Raw genomic sequence first — 26,773 nt, 5'->3', positions numbered from 1 at the left:
TAACATTATCAAATTAATGTATTGTCGTCGGTCCTCGATAAATCTACGAAGTTTGAACGAAATCTGGCCCTTAAAGTGGGTCAAAATCGCGTCCAAATGAGTCGGTTACAAACAAACAAACATACATACATACATACAGGTGAAGCTAATAAATAGCGTGTAATTATATCATCGATGAAAACTGCTGTTGTACGTAGCATTTTTTTCATTACAATATTATTTTCAAATTAGATTTGTATATTTTGTTCAACAAATACAGTCAGTCTTATTAATATCCTTTCGGACCAACTGAGATAGTAAATATACCACTAAATTGGTAAATAGTAGAAAAACGGAAACTAAACAGAAACGACTCATGTTTCTAGTAACATAAAACACAAAGTAATAATATCATATCAATATAATTCACCAGTCGGAGGCTCCTTTGCACAGGATGCCGAGGTACGGGTACCACAACGGCGCCTATTTCCTTTTTTTTTTTATATAGAATAGGAGGACAAACGAGCGTACGGGTCACCTGTTGTGAAGTGATCACCGCTGCCCACAATCTCTTGCAACACCAGAGGAATCACAGGAGCGTTGCCGGCCTTTAAGGAAGGTGTACGCGCTTTTTTTGAAGGTACCCATGTCGTATCGTCCCTGAAACACCGCACAAGGAAGCTCATTCCACAGCTTTGTAGTACGTGGAAGAAAGCTCCTTGAAAATCGGTGGAATTCGGCGGCAGGAATCAGGTTAAACAGCTCTTCGGAACACTCCCCGTGATAAATGCTAATTTAATGATAATTTCTGCCGTGAAGCAGTAATTTGTAAACATTACTGTGTTTTGGTCTGAAGGGCGCCGTAGCTAGTGAAATTACTGGGCAAATGAGACTTTATATCTTAAGTCTCAAGGTCACGAGCGCAATTGTAGTGCCGCTCAGAATTTTTGGGATTTTCAAGAATCCTGAGCGGCACTGCATTGTAATTGGTAGAGCGTATCAATAACCATCAGCTGAACGTCCTACTCATAAAAAAATCATGATAAAACAATAAAGGAACAATATAGGTGTATCATAAACTTCAAAAAAAAATATGGCATACGTATGTAAATTTTACTTTAAGTACTCTTACGTTACTTGATATGGATAAGGAGTATTACGAGTTGCTATAGAATGTTTATTCCATTAGGTATAGGAGTGCAATATTTAAAAAATATAATATATTTGTAGGAAAATTATTGATTAAGAGTCGTTTTAAGGAGTAATATAGTAAAATTATAATCAACAAAACATATATAGCCACTTACATAAAGTACAACGAAATTTTAATCAATCCACACCAAAACTTTCATGTACCAAATTGATCGCACGAAAAAAACACTATCCAAGCAAGCAAACACTCACGGAAGTAACGCAAGGGAGACTAACACTAGACACTAGAGATAAGGTCGCGAATGGCTTGCAGATACCTTCAGAGATACGCCGTAACGTCGTCACCCGGGTACAAACATACGACAGAAATAATCCTGGATTCAAAAATAGTCTGTTGCTCGTATTATTGCATCGCACACGACTGGGGATATTCATTCATGCAATAATACTTGGGTTTAACTTTACCATTGGAGAGTTAAACACAATCTCAAATATTCCACATCTTTTCATGATTTCAGTGAATCTTGTCAATCTTTTACCCTAACTCTTACTGCTTCGGTTAAGAAAATATTTGACGAAAAAGTATACTTTTCGAATAGCATACTTCGCATACTGATTTTGTTTACACATACTATACTTACACTTGTATTTCGGAAACGTTGAGTTCGACCGAATTATGTGTATTTTTGTCGGTCAAAAAACCCCAGTAAAATTTATGCTTTTTAAAGTTATCTTCTTGTGAAACTTTACCCATTTTTAAAACTCCAATTAATTTATTCACATTAGTTTCCAGTCATTTGATAATATGTTTTGATACAACCCTGTCTATTAGAGTTACGGATCATAATTATCAAGTTACTCTTTGTGATGTACATTTAGGAACAACTTGTTTTTTTATGAAAATTAGGGACGAGACGAGCAGGACGTTCAGTGCCGCTCAGGATTTTTGAAAACCCAACCCAAAAGTTCTGAGCGACACTACAATTGTAAATCATTTGCCCAGACATTTCACTAGCTACGGCGCCCTTCAGACCGAAACACAATAATGCTTACACATTACTGCTTCAAGGCAGAAATAGGCGCCGTTGTGGTACCCATATTTTAGCCGGCATCCTGTGCAAAGGAGCCTCCCATTGGTAAAACTTACACAATGTCCCCTTTTCTAAATAAATACAGACTCCGTTTTGTGCATTCTATACAAACAAAATCTGCTTATCAGCACACACAGTGTTTGCAAAGAGGGACTTATGAGTCGATGGAACGGGTTATTTTACATTTCCTTTACTAATATTTTGGCCTCTTTCATTGGTAGAACGAAAAAACGATTAACCCTTCACATTGCGACTTTTTATATGATCATAATACTATATAAGGGCATTTAAGAGTGAATATAATTATAATTATAGAAGGGTTAATGAGCATTCGGGAACGTGAAGCTATGTGATCAAATCAAATCAAAATCACTTTATGCGTTTAGGTCAAGGAAATTACACTTTTAAATGTCAAAAGTTTATTGATCCCCGTTACCCATACTCTTTAATGAAACACGATCACAAAACAAGGATTTTCCAGACTTTTTTTTTAAATATAAACACATTTCTTCTTGAAAACAACGCTCAAACAAGAGTAATGCTATATAAATTATAAATTAACCCGTACATGAACAAGTTACAAAATCAATATATGGGTGTTGAAGGGTTAATAAAATTTTACAGTAAAGGTATTACTACATACGTCAATGAAGTCTTAGCAAGCGTTCTGTTTGCTTTCGCCAGTCAGCCATAAACAGTTTTCAACAGCCACCCTACACAGCGATAACAAACTTCATACAAACTAAGCAAATTTCCCTCAGGGGCCATTTTCCGTAGTAAAAACGTGCATCAGGTCTACGAGAGGCGGCTACTTCCGCCGGCGACTTGTGACTTCCGAACCATCGAGAACAATTTGCATTCGAATTACAATCGGCAATCTATTAACATTCACTATTCGACTTCTACCTAATCGACTTTCTTAAATGACAATATTCCCATCAACCCAAAGTTTCATAAGATTTAAACGTAGCATTAGATATATAATATACCTATGTATAGAGTAGCCTCTACTATCTATTAAATAATAAGTTTAATTGTACAATGTTACTTTCTTATTTTGTAAATGTTACTTTAATTGTAAAACATATTTTTAATGAAAAAAAAAAAACGCTGAGTTTGTTGCGCCTCATTCTTCTCAGGCCTGAGGCATTCATTTGGAATGGGTGGTAGTTTTTTGACTTTCAATAAGTGATGTCACATCCTATTTTGAATAAAAATATTTGAATTTGAATTTGAATTTGAGACAGTAGCCTCGTAATAGTAATACTCGAATAATTTTTGTAGGTACTACAATATAAAGACTGAACATTTCGAATTTGCACTCCACATTGTGAATTTGCTTGAGGGTAAAAATCATGAATGAGCTTAGAGCTGGTAATTATATATACCAACAAACAGAAACCTCACATGAGATGAAGATTCAAGATTTTAAAATCACCTATAACAAAATTGCTAAGAGAATAAGTTGTTAATCTCATGTTCTAATAGTCCAACTGCATTTCGAGCCCAATTCGACTCAATTCATGTCGCAATTCTATTTCAATAAATGACAAAGCTCCGTTAGAAAATTCTCAGTAACCTAATCACGAACTTAGCTCATAGCTTAGTCTGACCCAAGCGCTCTTTCAATATGGCGCCTGAAATAAAGTAATTTGATTCAGAATCTAACATTCTGCGCAGCTAATTTACACCGCCTCGTCTAGTCCTTATTTGTAAGTTCACAGAAAGTATAATAAGATTGAAGACAGTACGAATATAAAAAGACGTAATTTCCAAGTACAGTCAAATACACAAACAATATATTTTTTTAAATATAAAATTTTTGTAAATAAGAACTTTTGTATAATCTTAATATATATATAAATTACGTGACACGTTGTTTGTCCGCGATGGAATCCTAAACTAATGAACGGATTTTAATGGGGATTACTTCGTAGTTCGTAGGGTTCGTAGATTAGAGAATTTAGTGACGCATGGTTTGATAGTTCCGCTGTGAAACAATTTCATTGTTACAACAGGGAGCATTTTATACGAAATATTTCTTGATGTTTTGAAATATTATTGGCAAATTCCTATAAACAGTATTTTTCAGCTAGTCCCAATATATAACGCATAACTTATAGACCGGGAACGCTCCTCTCATTCCTTTGATGTTGAAAAGTGCTCTTTTAACCATGCTTGGTTAGCTGTGATCACTAACCAGGCATTCTCCTTAGTTGGATGTCCCTTATCCTTAGATCCTTGCTAATAATATAAATGTGAATTTATTTGCTTACGCTTTCACACCATAACTACTCAACCGATCAACATGAAATTTTGCGCAAGGGTTTTCAGGGGTACTAAATAAGTATGGCACAGAGTTTTCGTCAGTGTGGTGACTTATTATTTAACATTACATATAAGAGTTTGCAAGGGAACGCGATATGCATTTAACGCAGACGAAGTCGCGGGTTCAAAGCTAGGATACTATATAAATATAAAAACATTAACAACTGTGAGAGCGTATTTATCGGTAGTTTTTTTTTATTTAGATCATTCCTAACAATATTTAGTCTGATTAATAATAATATCTGACATAATTTCACACAAAAGACCTAGCCTCAAACTCGGCATTGCCATCAACTATGGGTGTCAGAAAACGATATGTATGTATTAACATCATGTTGATGTTAATATGATGATGTTTACACCTACAAGGAATTGAACCCAGGATCCCTGACGTAGCAGTCAGGGTTACTTACTTAACTAAGTTGGTCGTTGAATAAATTTAATAAGATTAATAATTTAATTTATTGAAATATGTATTTTTTGTATTTATGTTTTGTCGACGAATGTACGTCTACATCAAAGGATTTATCCCGTTCACGGTAATGGCGCAGACCAACCTAATATATTCCCATTTATTTTTACACTTGCCATGAGACATTGTGGGCCATAAACTAGCTCACAGGTGTCATTAAAAACTGCATATTATTATGTTGCAGTAGAAAGGTTGACTCATTTTTAATTCATATGCATGAAAAAAATATAAATGCTATACGTGTTGTATTTCTCTATCTGGAAGCGAAAATACATCTAGAAGAATTTCAAATATACAATAATTTGAATGCCGACTATATCAGCCTTCTATATATACTGTGGTAACGTTCACTTGACTGTATCTAGCCCTGGTCATCACAGCAACGATAACAGCAAGTTTTATACGTAAGTCATTTATTGTTTCAAAATGTAGTAAATACTCATCCACTGCTTTTAAAAGAAATGGAGAGAGAAAAACGGCAAAATCTCTTTCAATATTTCCTTTATGGGATTTAAAATCACATTGTAAGTTCTACAAAGTTATTGCTATAAAATAATCATAATCTAATAATCCTATCTTTCAGGCAGTCAGATCTTTTAGCTAACATACAGTTGAATAACCATATTTAGAGCTGAACATCTTTTAAAAATTCTACAAACTACTTTTTGGCTTCGGTATTATTTGTATAACACACAGCAAGCTAGAAATTACTGGGCAAATGAGACTTAATATCTCATGTCTCAAGGTGACGAGCGCTATTGTAGAGCCGCTCAGAATTTTTGGGGTATTTCAAGAATCCTTAGCGGCACTGCATTGTAATGGGCGGGGCGAATCAATTACCATCAGCAGAACGACCTGCTCGTCTCTTCCCTTATTTTCATAAAAAAAGCAAGTGTTATTTTTTATTATACGTATATATTTAGTATATAACACTAAACAACGCATTGCCAGCCAGTGTCTAGACACGGCATTGATACATTGAATATCCTAGAAAGGTAAGTAACACTCTTGAAATATAAAATATTAAGTATGGTGTTTGCAATGAGCGTGGGATCACGAATTGAAATTCAAAACACGAACTCCGAAGTTGATTTAAAATACGGCAATTTGATTACTATTTATTAGTAACTAGCTGACCCGGCAAACGATGTTTTGCCATATAAATTGTATTGATCTTTTGCTTGCTAGTTGACGATGACGCTAGTTGTATTCCTTAGTAACAATCACACTTCTTTTGTATTTTGTATAACACGGGTCAACATGAAATTTGACTTTGATTGCAAAGCATTAAATTTCGGTAGTTTAGGTCGTAATTAGACGGAAAAAAAATATATGGCATGAAAAACTTTGCTTTTGTGCTTAGAAGACTGATTGAACGAAATTTTTAAAAATCTCGGATTTTAATTTTTGATTGAAAATAAAACTATTGAAATAAAAATGTTTATTATTTTTATTAAGTTTTACTATCAAATTAGCTTACAGAAAAGTGGAAAATAACTTAAAAGCGCACACTTTTACTTTTTCTTTTATGTTCATAGCTACTTTCTCTCAATAAACCCCATATATAGTCGCCCATCATGTTTTCATTGTATTGGCCTTGATAGCGTTGTTCAAAATTCATGATGTCCTGATGGAAACGTTCTCCTTGCTCTTCGGAATAGGCTCCCATATTGTTTTTAAATTTATCCAAATGAGCATGCAGCATATGTACTTTTAATGACATCCTGCAGCCCATGGCCTTAAAATTTGTAAGCATATCCTCAACCAACTTTTCGTAGTTTTCAGCTGTATTATTTCCTAAAAATCCAGAAACTACTGCTTTAAAACTGTTCCAACTTGCTTTTTGAGTACGATTCAGCAACGTTGGAAATTTTCCATCGGCGAAAATCTGTCTTATTTGCGGACCAACAAAAACCCCAGCTTTAACTTTTGCTTCCAATAACTTCGGAAAAAATTTTTTTAAGTATCCAAAAGCTTCTGAAGTTTCATCCAGTTTTTTAACAAATTGTTTCATCAACCCTAACTTAAGGCGGCATTAACACTTTTTCCGCTTCAACAATCGGCTCAAATTTGACGTTCTGTTTTCCGACACACAATTCTGTTCTTACAGGCCATGACCGTTGAATATAGTGTTTAGAATCCGCTCTGCTATCCCACAAGCACAAATAACACAGATACTTTGTATATCCACCCTGTAGCCCCATTAAAAATCCCACCATTTTAAAATCTCCAATCAGCTCCCAGTTATACTCACGATACTTTACAGATTCAAGCAAAATTTTGACACTTTCATAATTTTCTTTAAGATGTCTTCGTGAAAAACGTTGCAAACATTTCATGCCTAGTCCGCTGATCCGTGATCTTAACATCATCAAGCAAATTCCACTGTTTTAACCGAGAGCCTAGAAGCTCTGCTTTATTTTTTGGCAAATTTAAATCTCTAATTAGATCGTTAAAATCTTCTGAAGTAATGAGATAGTGTTTTGGTTGTTCAGGTGTAGGCAAAAACTCCTTATCGGAATTACTTTTATAAGAACTAAAAGATGAGCCACTTTTCTGCGATAATTTTTTTGGTGGCTCAGGTACTGGTCGTGTCAGGTCGTGAGCAATTGGAGCAAAAGAAGATCGAGGTCAGGATATTCAATAGGTTTTGCATTTTTACCTCTACGTCTTTTACTCGGATTCACCATACAAAAGTAGCAGTCAGTAATATGGTCTTTTGGTTCTCGCCAAATCCTTGGTATTACAAATTTCATAGACCTTTTCTGACCTCGATACCAACCTAAAAATATAAAAATAAAAATTAATGTCTATTATTTTGGATTCATCGCTTAATTAAATAAAAATTGCTTACCTTCCAAACACCTTTTACAATAACTACAAGCAACATGTGGAGCCCATGGCTTATCTTGATTCCGTACAGGACAGTCAAAATATGCTTCATAGGCTTCAGAGAGAACGTGAGATGTCTTTAGTTCACATTTCACGTCTCGAACTTTAATAAATTGACCACATATAAAACAAAATGCATCAGCATCGTATTTGCACTTTCGTGACGACATTTTAAGTTATTCTGGGCTTGTAAATAACACCTGATGGTTGTTTATCACTCGGGTGCCATCTAGCGGAACAGTGTAAACGTTAATACCCCACTCTCACCGCGCGGTCTTTTTAAAAATATTAAAATCAATTAAAATTTATGAAAAAATTGAAAAATGAGTATTATTATTATAACTATCACAAAAGCAAACTTTATACCGAAAAAAGGTATTTTCTTTTCGTTTTTGTGCATAACTAACTGGAAAATAATAGTATAAACTTTAGGACAAAGAACGAAAATTTTTTTGTAGAGTCGTGTAATTCACACTATAGTTTTATAAATTATAGCCTACTTGTTATTCTGGTATATAAGCTACATTATTCTAAAGTTTCATCAAAATCTATTCAGTAGATTTTGCGTTAAAGAAGTTCAAACATACATCCAGACATACAAACTTTCACATTTATAATATTAGTAGGATTCAGTCATAATCTATCCAACATTCGGAGAAATACGTATGCAATAAAACACAACGGTTTTATTTTTATTTTTTTACTAAACTCTTTAAACACTGAGATATTTCACCAAAAATATTTATATTTGCAATGGCGCACACGCTTTCCAGACCTTTATAAATCAGGGAATTCCTTCTGTACGTAAGGTTACCATTGTCTTGTCGTTTGCGCTGGCACATCGCCAGAGCACACAGCCTGTCCACATAACTAACATTTACTGCGTCACTACGTCGCAATGATTTGTACTTTGTTTTATAAAACACGCGTGGTATAAATTGCGGAGAAGCAACTAGTCGGAAATCAATTGTTTTAGCACTGCAACTGTAGTATTTTATTCTATAAAACATAATATTAATACCACACAAATCAAAGTTTATGAACGATGCGGGACTCGAACCCACGACCTCTCGCGTTCCGTGCGAGTGCTCTTCCAACTGGGAGCTGAACAAAGCATACAAGATTTTATGACGATACGTCACTCGTACGGTTAGCTCAGTTGGAAGAGCACTCGCACGGAACGCGAGAGGTCGTGGTTTCGAGTCCCGCATCGTTCATAAAATTTTGTTTTCAAACTTAATTTGTCCTCCTCGAAGTGAGGGTTATCACTTTTAAAACATAACAAATTATTTATAGCACTATTTATACATTTATCCAATGACTTTCTACACATATACCGAAGGATATTTCATTTACAGTCTGATAGCGGAACGGCAAAAGTGTGCTTACTTACTTATGTAAGCACATTTTTAACAGACTTCAAAAAGGAGGAGGTTATCAATTCGAACCCGATTTTTTTTATGTATGTACACCGTTTACTCTGAGATTTATGATCCGATTAAAGTAATTCTTCTTGTGTTTGATGCGAAATAGATGCCATTTGTCCCATAACAATTTCACATAGTTTGGCCCAGTAGTTTTCATTTTATGAACACTTATATGAAAATTTTCGTCTACCTGGATGACATAATTGTTTTCTGTGTACGGCTTTTTTTAGGAGTTTTCATTCAGGTTGGTTATATATTATTATTAACTGACACTTATACGTAAAAAATAAAAAACTACGTTTAAAATAACCGACTTCAAAAACTGAAAAAAATCAAATAACTAAAAATTTTATTTAATACACCTCTTATGCAAACCTTCACCTTTAATATTAATAAAATACTATTATTTGTATGTATGGAACGTAGTTTTTTATTCTCCTTAGTTTTGTGTCAACTGTACATTGTTGCTTATTTACCAAGAATATTTTAAACAACTGTGTAATTTCTAGCATGTTCCATATTTCGACTTTGATTTTTATACGACGTCATTTCTCCATAGTATGTACACAACATCATTGCATTTATCACTAATATCGGGATGTTTACCATGACTTTTGAGATTCCCAATATTCGGAGGCGGTAACAATCGCTATTATCACGGAATAACGCCATGAGAGTGTAATGTTATTTCATGATAAAAGTATTAAAACCGAAAAAATTTTCACGTTGAACGTATTTAGTGACGCAGTGCTGTGGCTGCGATTCTGAACCGTGCGAATAGGAGAGATACAGGCCGTTGGAGATTTCAGTATATTTATTAAATAAAACTATCTCTCTTTGATTTTGAAGTCAATCGCTTCGTCAATACACGTGTAATTTTTAATATCTTAACCACATCCTAAAATAGCATAAAAATTTAAGAATTTGAGAAATTATTTATGGATAGTACAGCGTTTATTGGTTTTTCTAAGAACATGTTGTGGTAGTATGCGCCCCACTTACATCTATCTACTGAAGTTCTTGGCCGCCTCCCACTTCTCCAAGACGACCACATCTAACATTGCCAAAAGTCTTCCAGAGTCTTTCCAACACTGCCTCGGGATCATTTTTTATGTGAGATCCCTTTAGAATTTGAATGTTTTGTTCATTGACGCCCATCTCAGCCATTGTTACAATTCTCGTATTATATTTTGATCAAATTATACTTTATGCAAATACGTTAATCTAATCAATACGAAAATCACTTACTTTATAATATAATCATCTCTGCTCATAAATAGAATCGTACCGGCAGATAAATAAATATATATTTTTACTCATAGGTATAAATTTCATTATCCCTATAGTATACAGGGAACAGATACATTTAACAATAATGTACAGAATGCAAGTATACAACGGATTCGCTTCAAACTGCAGACCAAACAATCGCTTCCGAAACGCAGTAACGAAACAACGATCTGACATTGACACTCAAAACACAAGCAAAACAATGTAGCGTTAATAAAACAATCTGGATTCTAATACAAGTGCATAAGGTGCAAAATTGTGTTTTACACCATTCCGGGTTACCATAGCTATAGTGATATTTTAATGGAGTAGACTATATTTCAGTAACACTCGTGTGTTCTGATTCTTGATAGCATTTACCCAAATCCTTTTCAATACCTATATATAACCCAAAATTTCTAGTCGTTTTAGCAGTGAAACTTCTTTAGAATCGTTGTGATTTCAAACTCGATGAAACGAAAAAATAAGTCGATAGTGACTTGCATCGTGCAGGTTTTTTTAAATCCAAGATGGCCGCCGCGCAAATTTATGATTTCAACAATATGGATATCGGATCCGAGGTTCTCGAGGGTGCAGAGAACGAATTTGGGATCATTTTTGAAATGCATGATGGCCGCCACGCATATTTATGACTTCATCAATATGGATATCGAATCCGAGGTTTTCGAGGGTACAGAGAACGAATTTGGGATCATTTTTAAAATCCAAAATGGCCGCCACGCAAATTTATGACTTCATCAATATGGATATCAAATCCGAGGTTTTCGAGGGTACAGAGAACGAATTTGGGATCATTTTTAAAATCCAAAATGGCCGCCACGCAAATTTATGACTTCATCAATATGGATATCAAATCCGAGGTTCTCGATGGTGCAGAGAACGAATTTGGGATCATTTTTGAAATTCAAGATGGCCGCCGCTCAAATTTATGATTTTAACAATATGGATATTGAATCAGAGGTTCTCGAGGCTGCAGAGAACGAATTTGGGATCATTTTTAAAATCCAGTGTCTATATGTGCCAAAAAAAGTGTCACGAAAATGTGAGATGTTTTTATCCAAGAAGAGGGAGAGGAAGATTGAGACAGAGTAAGAAAGGGCGAACGTAGCATTAAGCACATGGCACCGCTAGTAAGTAGAACAACTTCCCTACTAGGGTTATATCGTACAGGTACAGCGCACGGTCGCGAAAACGTAAAACATCTTCCCCATTAGCTTTGTATCGTGCAGGTTTAGCGCGTGGCCACCGAGGCGAGTAAGTAGAACATGTAATAATTTCTAATATTGACAAAAAACATTTGGTTTAGAGAACAGATTAGGATAATTGATATAAACGTGATTTAAAAATTAGTTTTCCAAAGAAGTTTCACTTCCGACATGTGTACTTTGTACGCACGCCATTTTTTGTCAAGTTTATCTTTTGTTATAAATAAACTATACTTAAATCTTAAAGCTCTATGCTTCGTACTAGGCATAGGTCTTGTTTTCTTTACGAATATTCCGATTTTCTATATTCCGATAGCCCACATGATAAATTTCAGTCTTAAAGGAAGTATCCAATAGGTTTTGACGGTCATCAGTGAGTCACTTACGAAATCAAGATGGTTTGAACTTTACCGAAACACTTCTTATCGTTTCAGGAAAAGGAGAAAGCGAACGGCTCACTATTACTACTTCTACCTGTCGGTTATCCGTTATCAATATGTAAACAAATACTATAAAAACTTTCAAGTATTGCGGTGTCTATACACGTTTATAGTCAATGTGCTCTCGACGATTCGATTAGGGGAATGTCTGTTTTATGTAATACACGGTTCGTTTCAAATTATATTAAATAGAGTCCTGGTCTCGAGCCAAAAGTGAAGAGGCCGTATCGATGTTCCAACGGTACTTCAAGTTAAATCTTTCACACTTAATTAAAATTTGATGTGATGTTATTTTTGTAATGTATAATAAATAGCAAACACTGCCTGAAGAGTTCAATAATCATTTCAGAAGAAGGTATAATGGTATATTGTCACTGAATAACATGCGTTTTATTAAAAAATATATCCATTAGAGAATTGAAATGATGTGAAAATTTGTAAGCATCATAGCCCATGTTAGTTATTTTACATAATTATAATCTTGTCAGTGATTATATTAATTTTAAGCGAAAACTGTATCCAAAAACAAAAACAACAATTTTATTATGTGCGTTTAAATTACCAACCCCTTCTACGCTTTTTTATAGAAAAGGAGGACAAACGAGCGTACGGGTCACCTGGTGTTAAGTGATCACCGTCGCCCACATTCTCTTGCAACACCAGAGGCATCACAGGAGCGTTGCCAGCCTTTAAGGAATATAATATATAGATAGGCGCTTTTTTTAAAAGTACCCATGTCGTATCATCCCGGAAAATCACTTTAATTAAATCGGTTAACACCAACATTTATCAGAGACGTTAGATTTATTCATATCGCTAGTACTTGAGACATTCTGACATAAATTCCCGTCCAGTTTGGGTTCAGAAGAGCTGTTAGCGCGGTAAGGATGCGGGGTATATGTAGGTGACTGCGCATGCACTACTGTGCGCCTCTGTTTCAGCGGAGATAGTAGTCTACGTTTTTTCCGGGCCTGGAGCCCTATTACCAAAATGGAAATAAAAAGTTTCGTACATTTTCCCATTACGAAAGTGTTTCGAATCCGAAGGTCGATACGAAATTCGCGATTAGACATATTGTCTTTCGTTTACCTTATTCCCAAATTCACTTGAAATTTACATTTTCATTGTGCGACATTATTATGCTCGTAACTACTACTTTACTTTTTATGGTTATGTGTATGGTTCCGAAACGAAATCCATCCGCACTATTCGGATCCGAAGTACTTTGGTAGTAGGATTTATTTATTTAACAGAATTACAACAAATATATAATTAACAAGAAAACTATCAGCTAAATACAAGATAGGCTGAAACTCCACGAGGGTGTGTACTCAACATGTTCAGCATAAATTTAATTTAAACGTAATATTATAAAAGAAAAAGACAGAGAAAATAGATATATGGACAAATAGACGTAAATAGTTATGGTAAGGGTATATTAAGATTTTTTTTAATAATTTAAACATTTAATTCGAAGTTCGCCGTTCTTTCGTTCCGGACCGAAACTTCGGCTTTCTATTTTGGTAATAGACCTCCTGATACGTTCAAAGCACGATATAGCGACTCCTGGTGACAGTAAGACAGTAATAATACTCACAGTGACCAGCGTGAGGCGCACGGCGAGACTGGTTCTGTCGGATGGGTTGGCAGCCGTCGTCAGAAGCAACTCACGCACGTTGGCCAAGGCACGTTCTGCCGCCGCCACGCGCTCAAACTGCCGCACCCTAATATCAAACATATAAAGGTTTAAAAATTTAAAAGGAAATTAATTAATGAAGGTACTTTGGAATTCGAAGTATAAACCATCTAGGATAAATTTCGCATCGAATGGTGGTAGTTTCATGTCGATACGATCAGTGGTTTAGGAGTGATTGAGCCTCAAACAATGACCATATTCATTATATATATTCTTCTCGTGTCCCGGTGTTTGTTACCAAACTCGTTACAATTTGTTTGAAATTTTTTCATTTTTTGTGTATATCGGGTAGGTCTGAGAATCGGCCAACATCTTTTTTATATCCTTAAATCACCCACCCCTAAATATTTTTTGACATTTTTTTTTATTTTAATAAGATTCAGCATTAAAAAATAACATACAACTTTAAATTTTCACCCGTCTACGAACAACACCTGTTTTTGTATCGCGATTTTAATATTATTCTAATCCATAGACAGAAAAGCAATAGAGTTGAAAGATGGCAATCGAATATAATGATTATTGTAGTACGATAAATTTTATGTACGATATATTTGGTAGGTCTGAGAATCGTACGTCATCTAGGTATTTTTAATACCCCAAAAATTTTAATTATTGTTTTTTTTTTATTACTTTGTATGGCAATACAACGTTTGCCGAGTCAGCTAGTATACAAGTAAAATTTGACTGCCTGTTGCCTTCAACTTTTTACTAAATGCAAATCGTATTTTATTTTTGAATGGCTATGTTCCGGCTATCTATCTTTAAAAATAGCACTAAGGTGGGGTTTTTAAGCTTAATAGTAAAAAAAATTGTTAAAATGACCTTCCCTCAAACTTTGTTCCATAACTCTGCATTATACCTCACACCTTTTTTTATACCTTAACCGTAGCGTGAATTGCTTTGAATATTATTAGTTCCTAGCCACCAAAATAATTGCAATGATGAAATAAGAAATTGTTATTATTTTCTTGCTAAACCTTTTCGTAATATTAAACTTTAAATACTTTTGTTTGACAGTTAATTCTCTATTGCAAGAAGACTATTATGTATCCAAATGAAATACTATAATATAGATTGTCCGCTGTTTTTTATACGATAGTATTACAGTAGCACAGTCAGCATCGAAAACGTGGTATCACCCATGGTTACGATATACATCGATCAATTCATCGACCAAATAGATAGTGTCATCCAAAGTAGTCAAATATATCATGACATCATAAACGTCATAAACATAGCTCAGTGTTCGGTGAATCGATGTATATGGTAACGATGTTTTTGAATACAATGGTGACGTACAAATACGTTACGCTATCTTTTTGACGCTGTCTGTACATTGATGTACCTAAAAAAAAAATCAAAACAAAAGTTATGGTGTAACGTAATCTAACTGCACAATGTCACCATACCTGTCTGTAAGTGCAGCGAGTCTGTCTCTAAGCGCGTCCAACTGTTCGAGCACGTCACGGGCTAGAGCTCCTCCGCACGCACGCACTACGGCCGCGCCCGCATTTACGGTGTCTCGAACATTGCGTTCCACTTCCGACAACTAAAAAGTACATTGGTAATTATTTTTTGAATTATTAAGAAATTCCATTTTTGGCAAAATTTATAAAAAAACGATTATTTGTTTTTAATATGTTGTTAATAAAAAAAAGTTCTAATAATACATTTATCAGTACCATTGTCAATGGAGTACCTACCATATTATGACCTTGTCCCGTTACCAAATAAAATTTTGATAAAATTTAAACGGGATTGTATACTACTCGTATTGAAAAAAATATTTTGACGAAAGATCGAGGGAAAACGGCACACGGTATAAAACAATAATGTGTCAGCTCCTTCGATGTCCGTGGTTTACAGAATCCAAAGTTAAAAGGACGGATATCGTAACAATGTTAAGACTTCGTTCCGGGCACATTCCATTAAATAAATTTATGATGAAAAGATCGGTAAGGTATGTGACATAGTTATAGCCGCTCCACTATCAAGGGCCTCGCGGTCTCAAATGATGTTTGCATTTTTTTGGTAATATGTGGACTGTGTTTTTTTTACATATTGTGTGATGTAATTAAGGATTTTTTAAGTCACGGGGGTGGTATAGTCATCTATGATTAAAGCCCAAAAAAAAATATTTTTACAAACATTTTAAGACCTACCTTCTCTTGGAACTCGTTCAAGAGCTTTACATCCTGTTTGTCCATCGTATCGATGTCTCCCTCTAACGAGTCGAGGCTCTCGCCATCTCGCTCTAGCGCAGCGTATAGCGCCGCCCAATTTGTCTGGCACGAACTCCATCTACTCGAAAAATAAACACCGATACTAACTGAGTCGAGTTGAAAGAAAACAAAATAATAGCTCAAAATAATAAACAAAAACACTATAACATGCAAACGTTTGGTCATATACAGAGGGTACAAAGCGAACAACACTTTCAGCTGCTGCTAAGTATGCCCTGCCTAGTGGGATGTACCAGCATCGCGTTTGAAATTGTCAACTTGACACACAAGATAGCCCATTGTTTTTTTTTTACTTTTGGTCTAAAAAAATAGAGGCGTCTCTACTCAACTATCAAGCATCCCCTGGAGCCGCCCGCAATGTCGCAAGTGGAAGAAAGAAGCTTGTTAAGCCAGAATAATAGTACTTACACTACTTGGCTCATCTCAAAAGTAGACGCTTAGCAGAACGCTCCTTTTTTCATATAAGCAAACGGGCAAGAGGCTCATTCCTGCACAGATACATTCAGTAATTGATGCCACAAAGTGGCTGTACGAGGCAAGAAGTTCCTCGCAAAACGCGGAGTTGTAGAATGCCAGACGTCGCCATCTTGCGGATGAAATTTGCATTTTGACGCAACCAGACGCTTAACGTTACCAAACTACATAACACTATACCTCTGGTGTCTGTCCGCGTACGCTGTTTGTAAGCTGCTCCACTCGTCTCTCAGCTTGTCAGCTACACGCTTCACTCGCTCGGAACTGGCGCGACGTCGCGAGTTCTCCGCTTCTTCCACCGCGACACCGGCTTCTGACATTGACGACTTTATCCGCTGCACACAGATTCGACAATAAAAGCTCCGTAAAAGTGATAAATATCTGATAATTTATAGCATTGTTAATAAATTGTTAAATATAATTAAAATAAATCATTGGGTGAATAGAAGAGAATGTCCTTGAAAATGACTTTTAAATGCAAAATCAAATAAAATATTTCAAGTATATATGCATTAAACATAAGTTTCTGTTAGATTAATAAGTTTCTTTCTTCTGTTGTAATAAAAGATTTCTGGCACCCGGTAGAATAAAGAAAAAAAGGTCGAGAAAATCTCCAACCATCAAAATCCTGATTCCAGCGAGGATCTAATTATGCCTCACGAACCTTTCCTTTGCGTTTGAAGGTAGTAGGAAATAACTGTTTTATATTATAACTACTAAAACTTGCGCTGATTTGACCAAAATTGGATTGATCGGATACGTAAAGATAATTGTCGGGTCACCCAGATAATTCTCGAAAAACAGAAACCCGCAGGTCACAAACACAATTTTACAAAACAAATACATACTGACAAAGCGTCTTCTTGCATGGGAAAGTCGTCGTAATCGCGTCCATTAAGTGGATGGGAGCGCAACGCGGTCATTACACTCGCTACTGCTTCGCGGGCACGATTTATACGTGTTACTGCTTCGTTGCCTTCAGTATCCTGCAATATTTATAATATTAAAATATGGGTAACTTGTTTTTTACTACCAAAAAACTGTTAAAAACAAATGTTTTCTACATTTTGATGTTCTTTCCCTATTAAACTGTGTGATATATACACAAAGATTTGATCAGTATTTTTTTACTTTACAATCTTAAGTTGCGATGTATGATAACATTACAATAAGCCCAATCACTGATTAGATTTACTGATTTTTAAGTAATTCTGGGGCCTTCCTTTAAAGTAGCTTATTTTGTCACCACGCGTGAAAAACAATTTCACCAAATGGTATAATATTGTTTTGTTTGGAAAAACTTTATTTATTGTTGAAATTCAAAAATCGCAAACATTTAGCAAATCATGAATCCCGAATAATTAGAACAGGAGTATTTTTCAAGTGTCCTATCAATTGCAACAGCAAAATATTCGTATCGGTTCAATAACCAAAAAATTCTGTAGTATGTAAAACTTTCTTATTTTAAGAGTCAATTGCAACATCATACATAAGCAGTCCTCACCTTTCCTTTCTTATCTTTCTTCGGTAGTGCCGCGTCGTACGCATCGCGCACGCAATTGAACGCCGTACAAACATCCGCGGCCGCCCGCTCCGGATACGCAACTCTCTGGGCTTTCAACTCCCTCACCAACTCCTGTATTCTCTCACAATCATTCTCCCCGTCAACTACATCTCCACTCTTATACTCCTTCACCCATTTCTGGAGCTTCTCGATCAGGCCTGTCAACTCTTTGACGTCATCTTCAGCCTTGATGGCTGCGTTTCGCTTGGATTCAATCTCGGACATGACCATAGACCATTTATTACGGAGCTTGTCTTGGAAATGGGTTTGAAGGTATTCCGCCATTTGTGGGTTTTCCTTATGTTTTGCGTATACGAGGCTGTCGCCGCGAGATATCAGTGCAGCCGCATCGGGGGCTATAGCTCCTAGTTGGTTTTTAAGTATCTGTAAAAAAACACATTGAATTCGCCTTTTGATAATAACAATACTTTCAACAGCAAAAACTGACTTAAAGCATAAAAGAGATTGTTAGGCCGTTTTTAAGAATATACATATATTTTTAAACTTATATTTTTCCGTTAAATATTTATAAATATTAATGCAAACAATAGTAATATCCCAATCATCAATCACTAATATATTTTACATCCTCACTTACCTCCAACCTCTTAGCAGGATCTCGCTCACTAGCAACACCACCTAATGTCAGCAACATAACGTGTAGCCTTCTAGCCATCTTCTGCGCTGCAATCTCAAATTGTTCCACTTCAGTATCGCAAGCGGAACCGAAACGTGAACGGATCGTTGAAGATGCGTCTGGAGATTCCGGGGGCTCATTGTTTTCTGACACCTGGGAAAAATATTTATGTATTTTATTTACAATCGACAAAAGCTTTTTACAAACTCATCTATGGCTTGACTCCTAAACTTTTACCTGAGAATTATCATCAGTCCTCTGATATTTCTCATTATGAAGTTTCTTTTCCTTACTAATAGGTATATAAGATTTAGTTGATAAAAGAGGACTCATAGTTAACTTTAATTTCGGAACAACTTCGTCTCGATTGTCATCAACTTCTTGGTTAGGTTTTGGAGACATCGCCACAACTTGCACTTGTTTCTTAGACTTCTCGTCCTTAATCGGCGTTGATGTGGCTGTTGGTTTTTTATCATCGAAGTCCGATGCTGATACCCGCACCTAGAATTCATTCAAAATACTTTAAAAACTGTTTAAAATTTACTCCATATTTGTGATAATCCAAAAAGCATTACACTGGAAATTATCACATTAAAAACGCCTTTGTTTACGCTGAAACGTTATCTACAGAAATCAAACAAGTTATGTTATTTAATTTGTAAAAAAATAGTATGACTGATATTTTGTAACAAGTAATATAATAAAACATAAAAGAAGGGTGGGAATTATAATTAATTGATAAAGACTATTTTTCAACTGGACTTATTCCAATTTTAATTGCTTAATTTAATAACGTTCTCTTATGAATTTTAAAATGTATTCCCTATCTTAATTTGTATAAATTACCTGAGGCTTGTCATCTACTTCGGAATATATAACCTCATCCTCGGTTCCACTTCCACTTGACCTTCTACGAATCCGGTCAATAGCAGAACCGCTTATACTAACACCAGTCTTTTTTAATGGAATTTCGTCTCGAATTGCCTCAATCGAATCGCTTGCTAGAGTTTCCGTTGCAGACGGTTCCGGCAAAGATGCTTGGTCTTTCGGTACTTCATCCAAAATTAAATATTCATTAACTTCATCCCTCAATAAACTTTTTTGAGCGTATTTTTGTCGAACCGCTAAATCGTACAATAGAGGACATTCTAAGACTTCCGAGTCACCCAATGGCGTTGGCGGTGGAGTTTTCATAGATACATCGTTGTCACTAAGATCGTTCGTGGGTATTAAGTCGGGAATATCAACTACTGTCACCTTTTTTTTCTTTTCTTCTGGGGCGTTTCTATGTTTAAGGATACCAAGTGTTGGTTTCATTCTCGCGTCAAGGGTTTTTACTTGAACCACAAATGTTTTGGGCTCAGTTCCCAAGTCAATCGAAGAACGCTTACTGTCGCAATCGTCGTCATACATAGATTCATCACCCTCCGAATCATCTGCAGATTCATCTTCAGTGTCATCGAAAATTTCAACAGTTTCAACAGTTTGTGGAATGAACTCGACAAGTGTTTCAACTGTATCAGAAGGATATATTTCCATTGGTTCAGTTGGACTTACTCTAGATTTCATTATTTCATGTTCTTTTACCGCAACAACTTGGCACGAATCTTTCCTCAATACTTCCTGTTCATGATTCACCGTCTTCGGTACTATTTTATTTTTAGAAATTTGAGTAAACAAATCACTATCTTTTAACAAATTAAAAGTGCTACTGTCTTTTCTAGGTGTCCCTGGAGTTGACGGTAATGAACCTAGCAAGGAAGCTGAGTCTTCAATTGAATCAACCGACATTGTACTTGTCACACTATCCGACATAGGGCTGTCCCCTTTCTTCTTTCGACGTTCCAAGGAAGATCCCCTGCTTCGAATGCCTCCTTCTTTAATTTCTTTTTTAATAGGCATGGGGCTCTTTAACGCTAGTGGTATTTTGGACTTTTTAAACTCAGGTTTTTCTGTATCTGGAGAATTCACGGGACTCTCTAGACGCCTCTTAATTGTATCAGTTACACTCTCATATTCAACAACAACAGCGTTGTTATTAGACTCTTTGGCCTGTAACAAACCACCGTCTAAGTTCCTCAAGTTAAAGTATTAAGTCGCACAAATTTAAATGTTAGTCTAGAGTCCGTTTAATGATAGTAATGGTCATAGCATGATTCCCAAAAAGCGTCATGGTCTTGAGATGTGAAAGCATGATCCCCAGTGAATCCAAATACCGAAGTGACGTGTAATGTATCATCGTGAACAAGCATTGTCTTCACACCACACAAATTTAACACCAACACCGATCAATTTATTTACAGTATTAATCATTACAATCACTATGTCTGCGCCGTGTATTTACACCACATTAAACCACACAATGTTAACGTTTTAGTGTATTATTAACAATTCACAAATTTCAATTAATAATATAAAAACCAAAGTCGCGTAACCAAGCTCTTATGTGCATTCGTGTATAAACAGTGACTATGACAAATAAGCACATTGAAGACTTTTTGTTGAACCAGAAATAAAACTGCTTCGATAAGAATATTGACAGTCTGTGTAATTAATTATTTACAGAAAAATACGTGTCAATGTACACCAATGTTTACGCACTATGAAATGATTTTAAGTGATAAAACAAACAATACTTACAGTTATCTTCTCAACAATTCTTTCCCACTGTTTAGTTAGTGCCTTATTATCCATCGCGTCGACCTCGCTGGCTTTCGCTCGAACCTCAGTTTTGAGCAACCTAAGTTTTGCCACAGTCATAGTTTCAGGGCTTTCTAACTCTTGATCAATATCATTTAAGTATCTCTGCAGCACTTCTAACTCTGTTTCTTTCTTCCCTAGACCGTGTCGTTTCAAATGTTCCCATCTTTCATTTATATTATCTATCTGTTCCCGGAGATTCCCGAGGTACATTGGTTCACAGATCTTGGAGAACTCGACGTAATTCGCATTCAGCTTATCTTTGATGGCTTCCATGCGTGACATTTCTAGTTCCAGGGTTTGTTTACCGACATTACCCAAGCCTTGCAGCCATGACATAAGGGACTGTAGATCGTTTTGAATTTCTCGGGCTGTCAGCAGCGCTGTTTCAAGTCTGCTCTTAGATTCAGTAACATGTGCACCGAGTTTGTTGTATAATTCCTTCAAAGAGTCTATTTTTTTCGAAAACTCTTGCGGTTCCGGCACAGTTTTCTCCTCTACCATTTTTCTGCCTGATTTTATTATAGATTCTACTTCGGATTTTATTTCACTGAGCGTACGGTAGAATCTCTGCAAATAAATCATAGACATCACTAACAACAAATTTATATTTAATAGCATTCATCAAATACAAGGAATTGATAGTTTTTAATTTGGTTTACTCACTAATAGGCTATAAAGAATAAGAGATAGAAAAAATAGGAAATAAAACGAGTTCATGCTGTGCAGGCGATATATGTGTCTGTCGGTTCGTCAGTTTAGTATAAGTGCACGCGACATGGTATTGAATCAATCGGTCGCTGCTTCTATTGTAGTGAATAAATCGAATTGGCAACATGGATGTAAAAAAGCGGAGCAATGATAAATATTTATTTTTATATGCACAAAAATATTGCCATTAATTACATGCATAATGAGACATTCCAACATAAGTCTCAGGACGGCGAGATGATTATAGTGCAATGTGTTTCGCAACGAGGTCGTAACGCATTACTCTACGGCTTGTGTTATTTTACGATGCGTTACTACTTGAACTATATTCTTCCTATCCAAATTATTTGAGTTTTCTTTAGTGTTAATTCCGCCAATATTTAAAGACAACAACTATATTACAAATATTGGCGGATTCCAGTTTGAATTGTTTAAAGACAAAAATTAATTTTTTTAAATTAAATTTAAAGTTTAATTAGCCGAGTTAACACTAAAGAAAATCAAATAATTTGGATAATTATGGATTTCCGCAAAGTAATGCCTACTTCAATCAATTTTCTATTTATATATATATATTTGTTCCTACTGTGGACAGTTGATACAGCTCAACATCTTGGCCACTTCCCATAAAATATATGCATAAGTTTACCTTCACAACAACAACTTAAAGAGGTTAAAACGCATTATATTTTTTACGTACATACATTCTGTTCTGTGTCCCATGCATGCATGCTTTTCCTGTCAACCTTAGGTGTAATAGCTTATGCTAGCAGCAAAATTTCTTGTTATGAATATTTATATTTTTTTAAACTTAAAAAAATTTTGTTCAATTTTGCCACTATATAGAATTGAATTTTCTAAGCACTAAAGCAGCATTATTTGAAAAAAAAACACAAATTCTAAAATTAATTTAGGCAAAGAAAAACTACAAATTTTACCATATAAGAACTTTGTTTCCATCGCAGTCGTCTTAAACAGGTAAGCCCAAAATATTGATTTAGATTGAGGTAGAGTCTTAATTATGTACAATTCTTTTTAATTTAACGCTAATCTTTATCAAATAAAAGCGATTACGTAATATTTAATATATATAATTTTCAGATGTCAAAATAGAAAAAGATGGAAAATAAATATATTGCAGTGGCTACCACATCCATTGAAATAGGATCCGTGTCCCAAACAGAATCCTTTCAACCGCACTTCGATGACTGTGCAATCTCGCACGCGACACCGCTTATGTACAAACATACACACACTCATTCGAATAATTACAACGATAATTAACATTTAATGTCAGTATTTTTATTTTATAACATACAAATGATGACAATGCCCACGTATTGAATAAAATCACTGTACAGTGCCAATGATCCTTTACCATCAGTTACTATGTTTACACACTTCTAAAAATCACACTTAGGCATTACAACCACTCTTTGTTGCTTATTTTGGTACATTTACAACAGTTAGAAATACAATACTCGACGATCACCACTCAATGAGAAAATATCTTTTGAATTAAGCTGACACTTTGCCATTCGAATTACTTTTGTCTATGTCATGTTTTCCGTTATAATATAATATACAGAAAAAATGTAGATTGTGCCATAGTTAAGTGTGGCCGGCATGATAAAGTTAGTAAACCGTATGTTTTCTATTTTCGTATGAAATATTCAGTTGGTTATTATATATACAGTTATTTACTGAAACATAACGCATTAATACAAATATCAAAAAACATATAAAAGTAGTCTGGTTACTATAGTATAGAAGTATTTTTAGCAGGTCGGGATTAGGAATAAATGTTGCTTGAGAACCATATACAGTCAGTGCAGTGTGGTAAATATGCATGCCCAGGCTCCATTGTAAACGATCGCGAATTGTGTCCTTCATGCAATGTCGTCCTTTTCATAACGTCTGCAGATTAAGCTAAAGATTCAAAAAGTGACACTGAATGTACATCCAAACGCTCCAGATCTCGCAAAATTTAGAGGTACAGACCAAGATCGAAGACGAATACAATCAACGAAGTCAATGAATAGATGGAAAACTGTTCCAACTTGTTTTTAAGAATAATTGCAGCCAATGCAAAAATGTACATAAATTGTTAGTTACCTTACTAAATATTCTATAGGTATACTGTAAATTGTAGAATTATCATTCAGTCAGTCATGACTAACCAGTGCAGAATGTTGCACAAAGGATACTTAAATTACGAAAGTGGAAAAAAATAATTAACAGTGAACGGATGTATAGAAGTTCGCCATTTGGAATGGAAGAACCGCAAAATTTAACATAGTACATGCTTCTGGTAAGATATATAATATGGAATATTCGTATATCGATACATTAGAACAACTATGTTTAAAAAGGCGCGGTTAATAATACGAAATAGTTTGTGCGCACCGCGGTGTGTGACGGCTCAGTCGCATTCAATACACACAGAGTAAGCCAGTTCAAGAAGTTTTCGCTTTCAAAATCAACCTAGAGAGTGAATGTTTTTATAGGCAGTTCGCCAATTTTGAAGGAAAAAGCGACAGTGAAGTGTGGTCCGAAACAGCTACTTATATGGACATGTAATATTATACTATCCGACCTAATTTACCAGACTCTAGAAACTTTAACTTTTGTAAATGCATGAAGACTTCACATCTTGTAAGAAATTACTTGCGAACACGTTTTGCCCTAAATACATAATAGAGTGGGGCCTTCATATCTCATGTACGGAAGTTGAAACATGAAAAATATTTAAATATGTCCTACATTTTTGTGAATTTTATGCACCACTTATGCAATCTCTTAACACAAAGAATACTTCCATCCACAATCGCTCAATTTATCAGTTCTCTCTCTACGTCCATCAATTTTTAAATAATAGATACATTACCGCAACACAGTTTTACGTTGCAGCTAGTCGAACCGCTCGTAGCGTGGTTCATAAGAAACTATTACTATTTACGATCCGCTCACCTTCCCGATATAAACCACTATAATCACTTTAGTGGACTTCAAATACTTATAGTTTATGTAACAGTGTAATAAGCCGGCTAGTTTTTTCACAAGCCCTATAGTAAGGACTTAGGCACTTATCAGTAGATCAGTGCAGTGCATTATAGAGATTTGGACTACCCGACTGCCGACACAAGTGTTAGAGATATTTTCACATAGGTTCCAATTATTGAATTTATAATAATGTGTCTTCCCAAGCACGTTTGCCACGGTCAAGTCATACTGCCCTAGCTATACGAAATTTATAAGGTGAAGAGTTTGTTAAGGCGCTCCGAGCACATCATTTTGTAGGTATTGAATAAAACTTGAGTATTCGCGGTCGCTGTGTAACACTCGTGCGGGCCGTGTGAACTAAGGGAGCGTTACCAGTTGGAGCATAATTTACTGTAAATGATAATTTAAGAATATAGAACCAAAAATACTCGTAATTTATATTATTTATTTATTTATTTAAAGGTGCTCCAACAACACATACACAATACACTCTTAATCTTAAATATTGTACAAAAAAATAGTTCTAGTGTATGAGTCAATCACAGGTGCACACAACATAAATGAGAATCATTTCTTTCGGGCACTTATATAACACAGAGACTTATACAGTATATAAAAAATATGATATTAAAAAAAATATATATATTGTATATATTATTATTGCTGAAGTTTTCGTCTAATCTCTGAATCTACTTCTAATACTTACTACTAATTTTGTATTGTTATCGCAATCGATCGCATCGATCGCAATTGTTTACACAAGAAGGCTTGCCTTAATAAGTATATGCATAAGGTATTTGATTAGGTCAGTATATATCAGGAATTAGATCAGATAGCTCTTTGGAACATACGCATGAAGGATGAATGACTACAAAATAAGTTTCTTTGAAGGATCACATAAATCGCAACACATTGGGTCTCATAATTTTTATTATATTTCGGTAAATTCTAAGAAGACTTTAAAAAAACGATTTTAATCTGTAGGTAGATTAATATCGCGCATCGTTAAGATTACTTCAATATTCGACCATAAATCTTTAATAACATACATCACTGGTTTCATTACTTTTTGTACTCTCTGTCAATGCCTATTGTTGTCCTAGCCATTATGTAATTACATTGCCCGATTGACCTAAACTCATCAAGAACTATTCAACAATCAATATACTGAATTCTATCATTTCTAGCTCCGGATACAATGGTATGAGTAACTTGTGTGTTTACATTTGATTTCATTCATGTATGGTTCTGTGTTATTATTTAGAACGTTGCAGTTACAAAGTTCGTTACGAGTAGCGCATGCATCCAACATATTGTGGAACCCATGTTAATAGGTACCTATGTATCCAGTAAATTGAACGACTACTTTTAATTTTACTAAATATCTCCGCTTCCGGCGAATAAATAAATTTAAACAATTTGTTATTTTCAAAGCGATAACTCTCACTTCTGGGATTAATGGAATG

General features: G+C 35.2%; 1 protein-coding gene across 1 annotated transcript in view; it reads right to left on the bottom strand.

Annotated features, from left to right (window-relative positions):
- The window catches only part of LOC126975575 (dystrophin, isoforms A/C/F/G/H), a 657,038-nt gene that overhangs the window by 568,012 nt on the left and 62,253 nt on the right, over positions 1-26,773 (bottom strand). Inside the window, exons 28-37 of the mRNA XM_050823519.1 lie at positions 21,534-22,163; positions 19,740-20,945; positions 19,131-19,394; positions 18,855-19,046; positions 18,197-18,640; positions 17,541-17,678; positions 16,873-17,027; positions 16,138-16,276; positions 15,385-15,524; positions 13,874-14,000 (exon numbers count right to left, since the gene is read on the bottom strand). Of these exons, the coding sequence (XP_050679476.1) occupies positions 13,874-14,000; positions 15,385-15,524; positions 16,138-16,276; positions 16,873-17,027; positions 17,541-17,678; positions 18,197-18,640; positions 18,855-19,046; positions 19,131-19,394; positions 19,740-20,945; positions 21,534-22,163 (3,435 nt within the window). The remainder of the gene's footprint in view (positions 1-13,873; positions 14,001-15,384; positions 15,525-16,137; positions 16,277-16,872; positions 17,028-17,540; positions 17,679-18,196; positions 18,641-18,854; positions 19,047-19,130; positions 19,395-19,739; positions 20,946-21,533; positions 22,164-26,773) is intronic.

This window comes from Leptidea sinapis, chromosome 36 (genome assembly GCF_905404315.1).
Source record: "Leptidea sinapis chromosome 36, ilLepSina1.1, whole genome shotgun sequence".
Lineage (NCBI taxonomy): Eukaryota > Metazoa > Arthropoda > Insecta > Lepidoptera > Pieridae > Leptidea > Leptidea sinapis.
The sequence above is the reverse complement of the archived record's forward strand: the minus strand, read 5'-3'. Positions and strand labels throughout refer to the sequence as shown.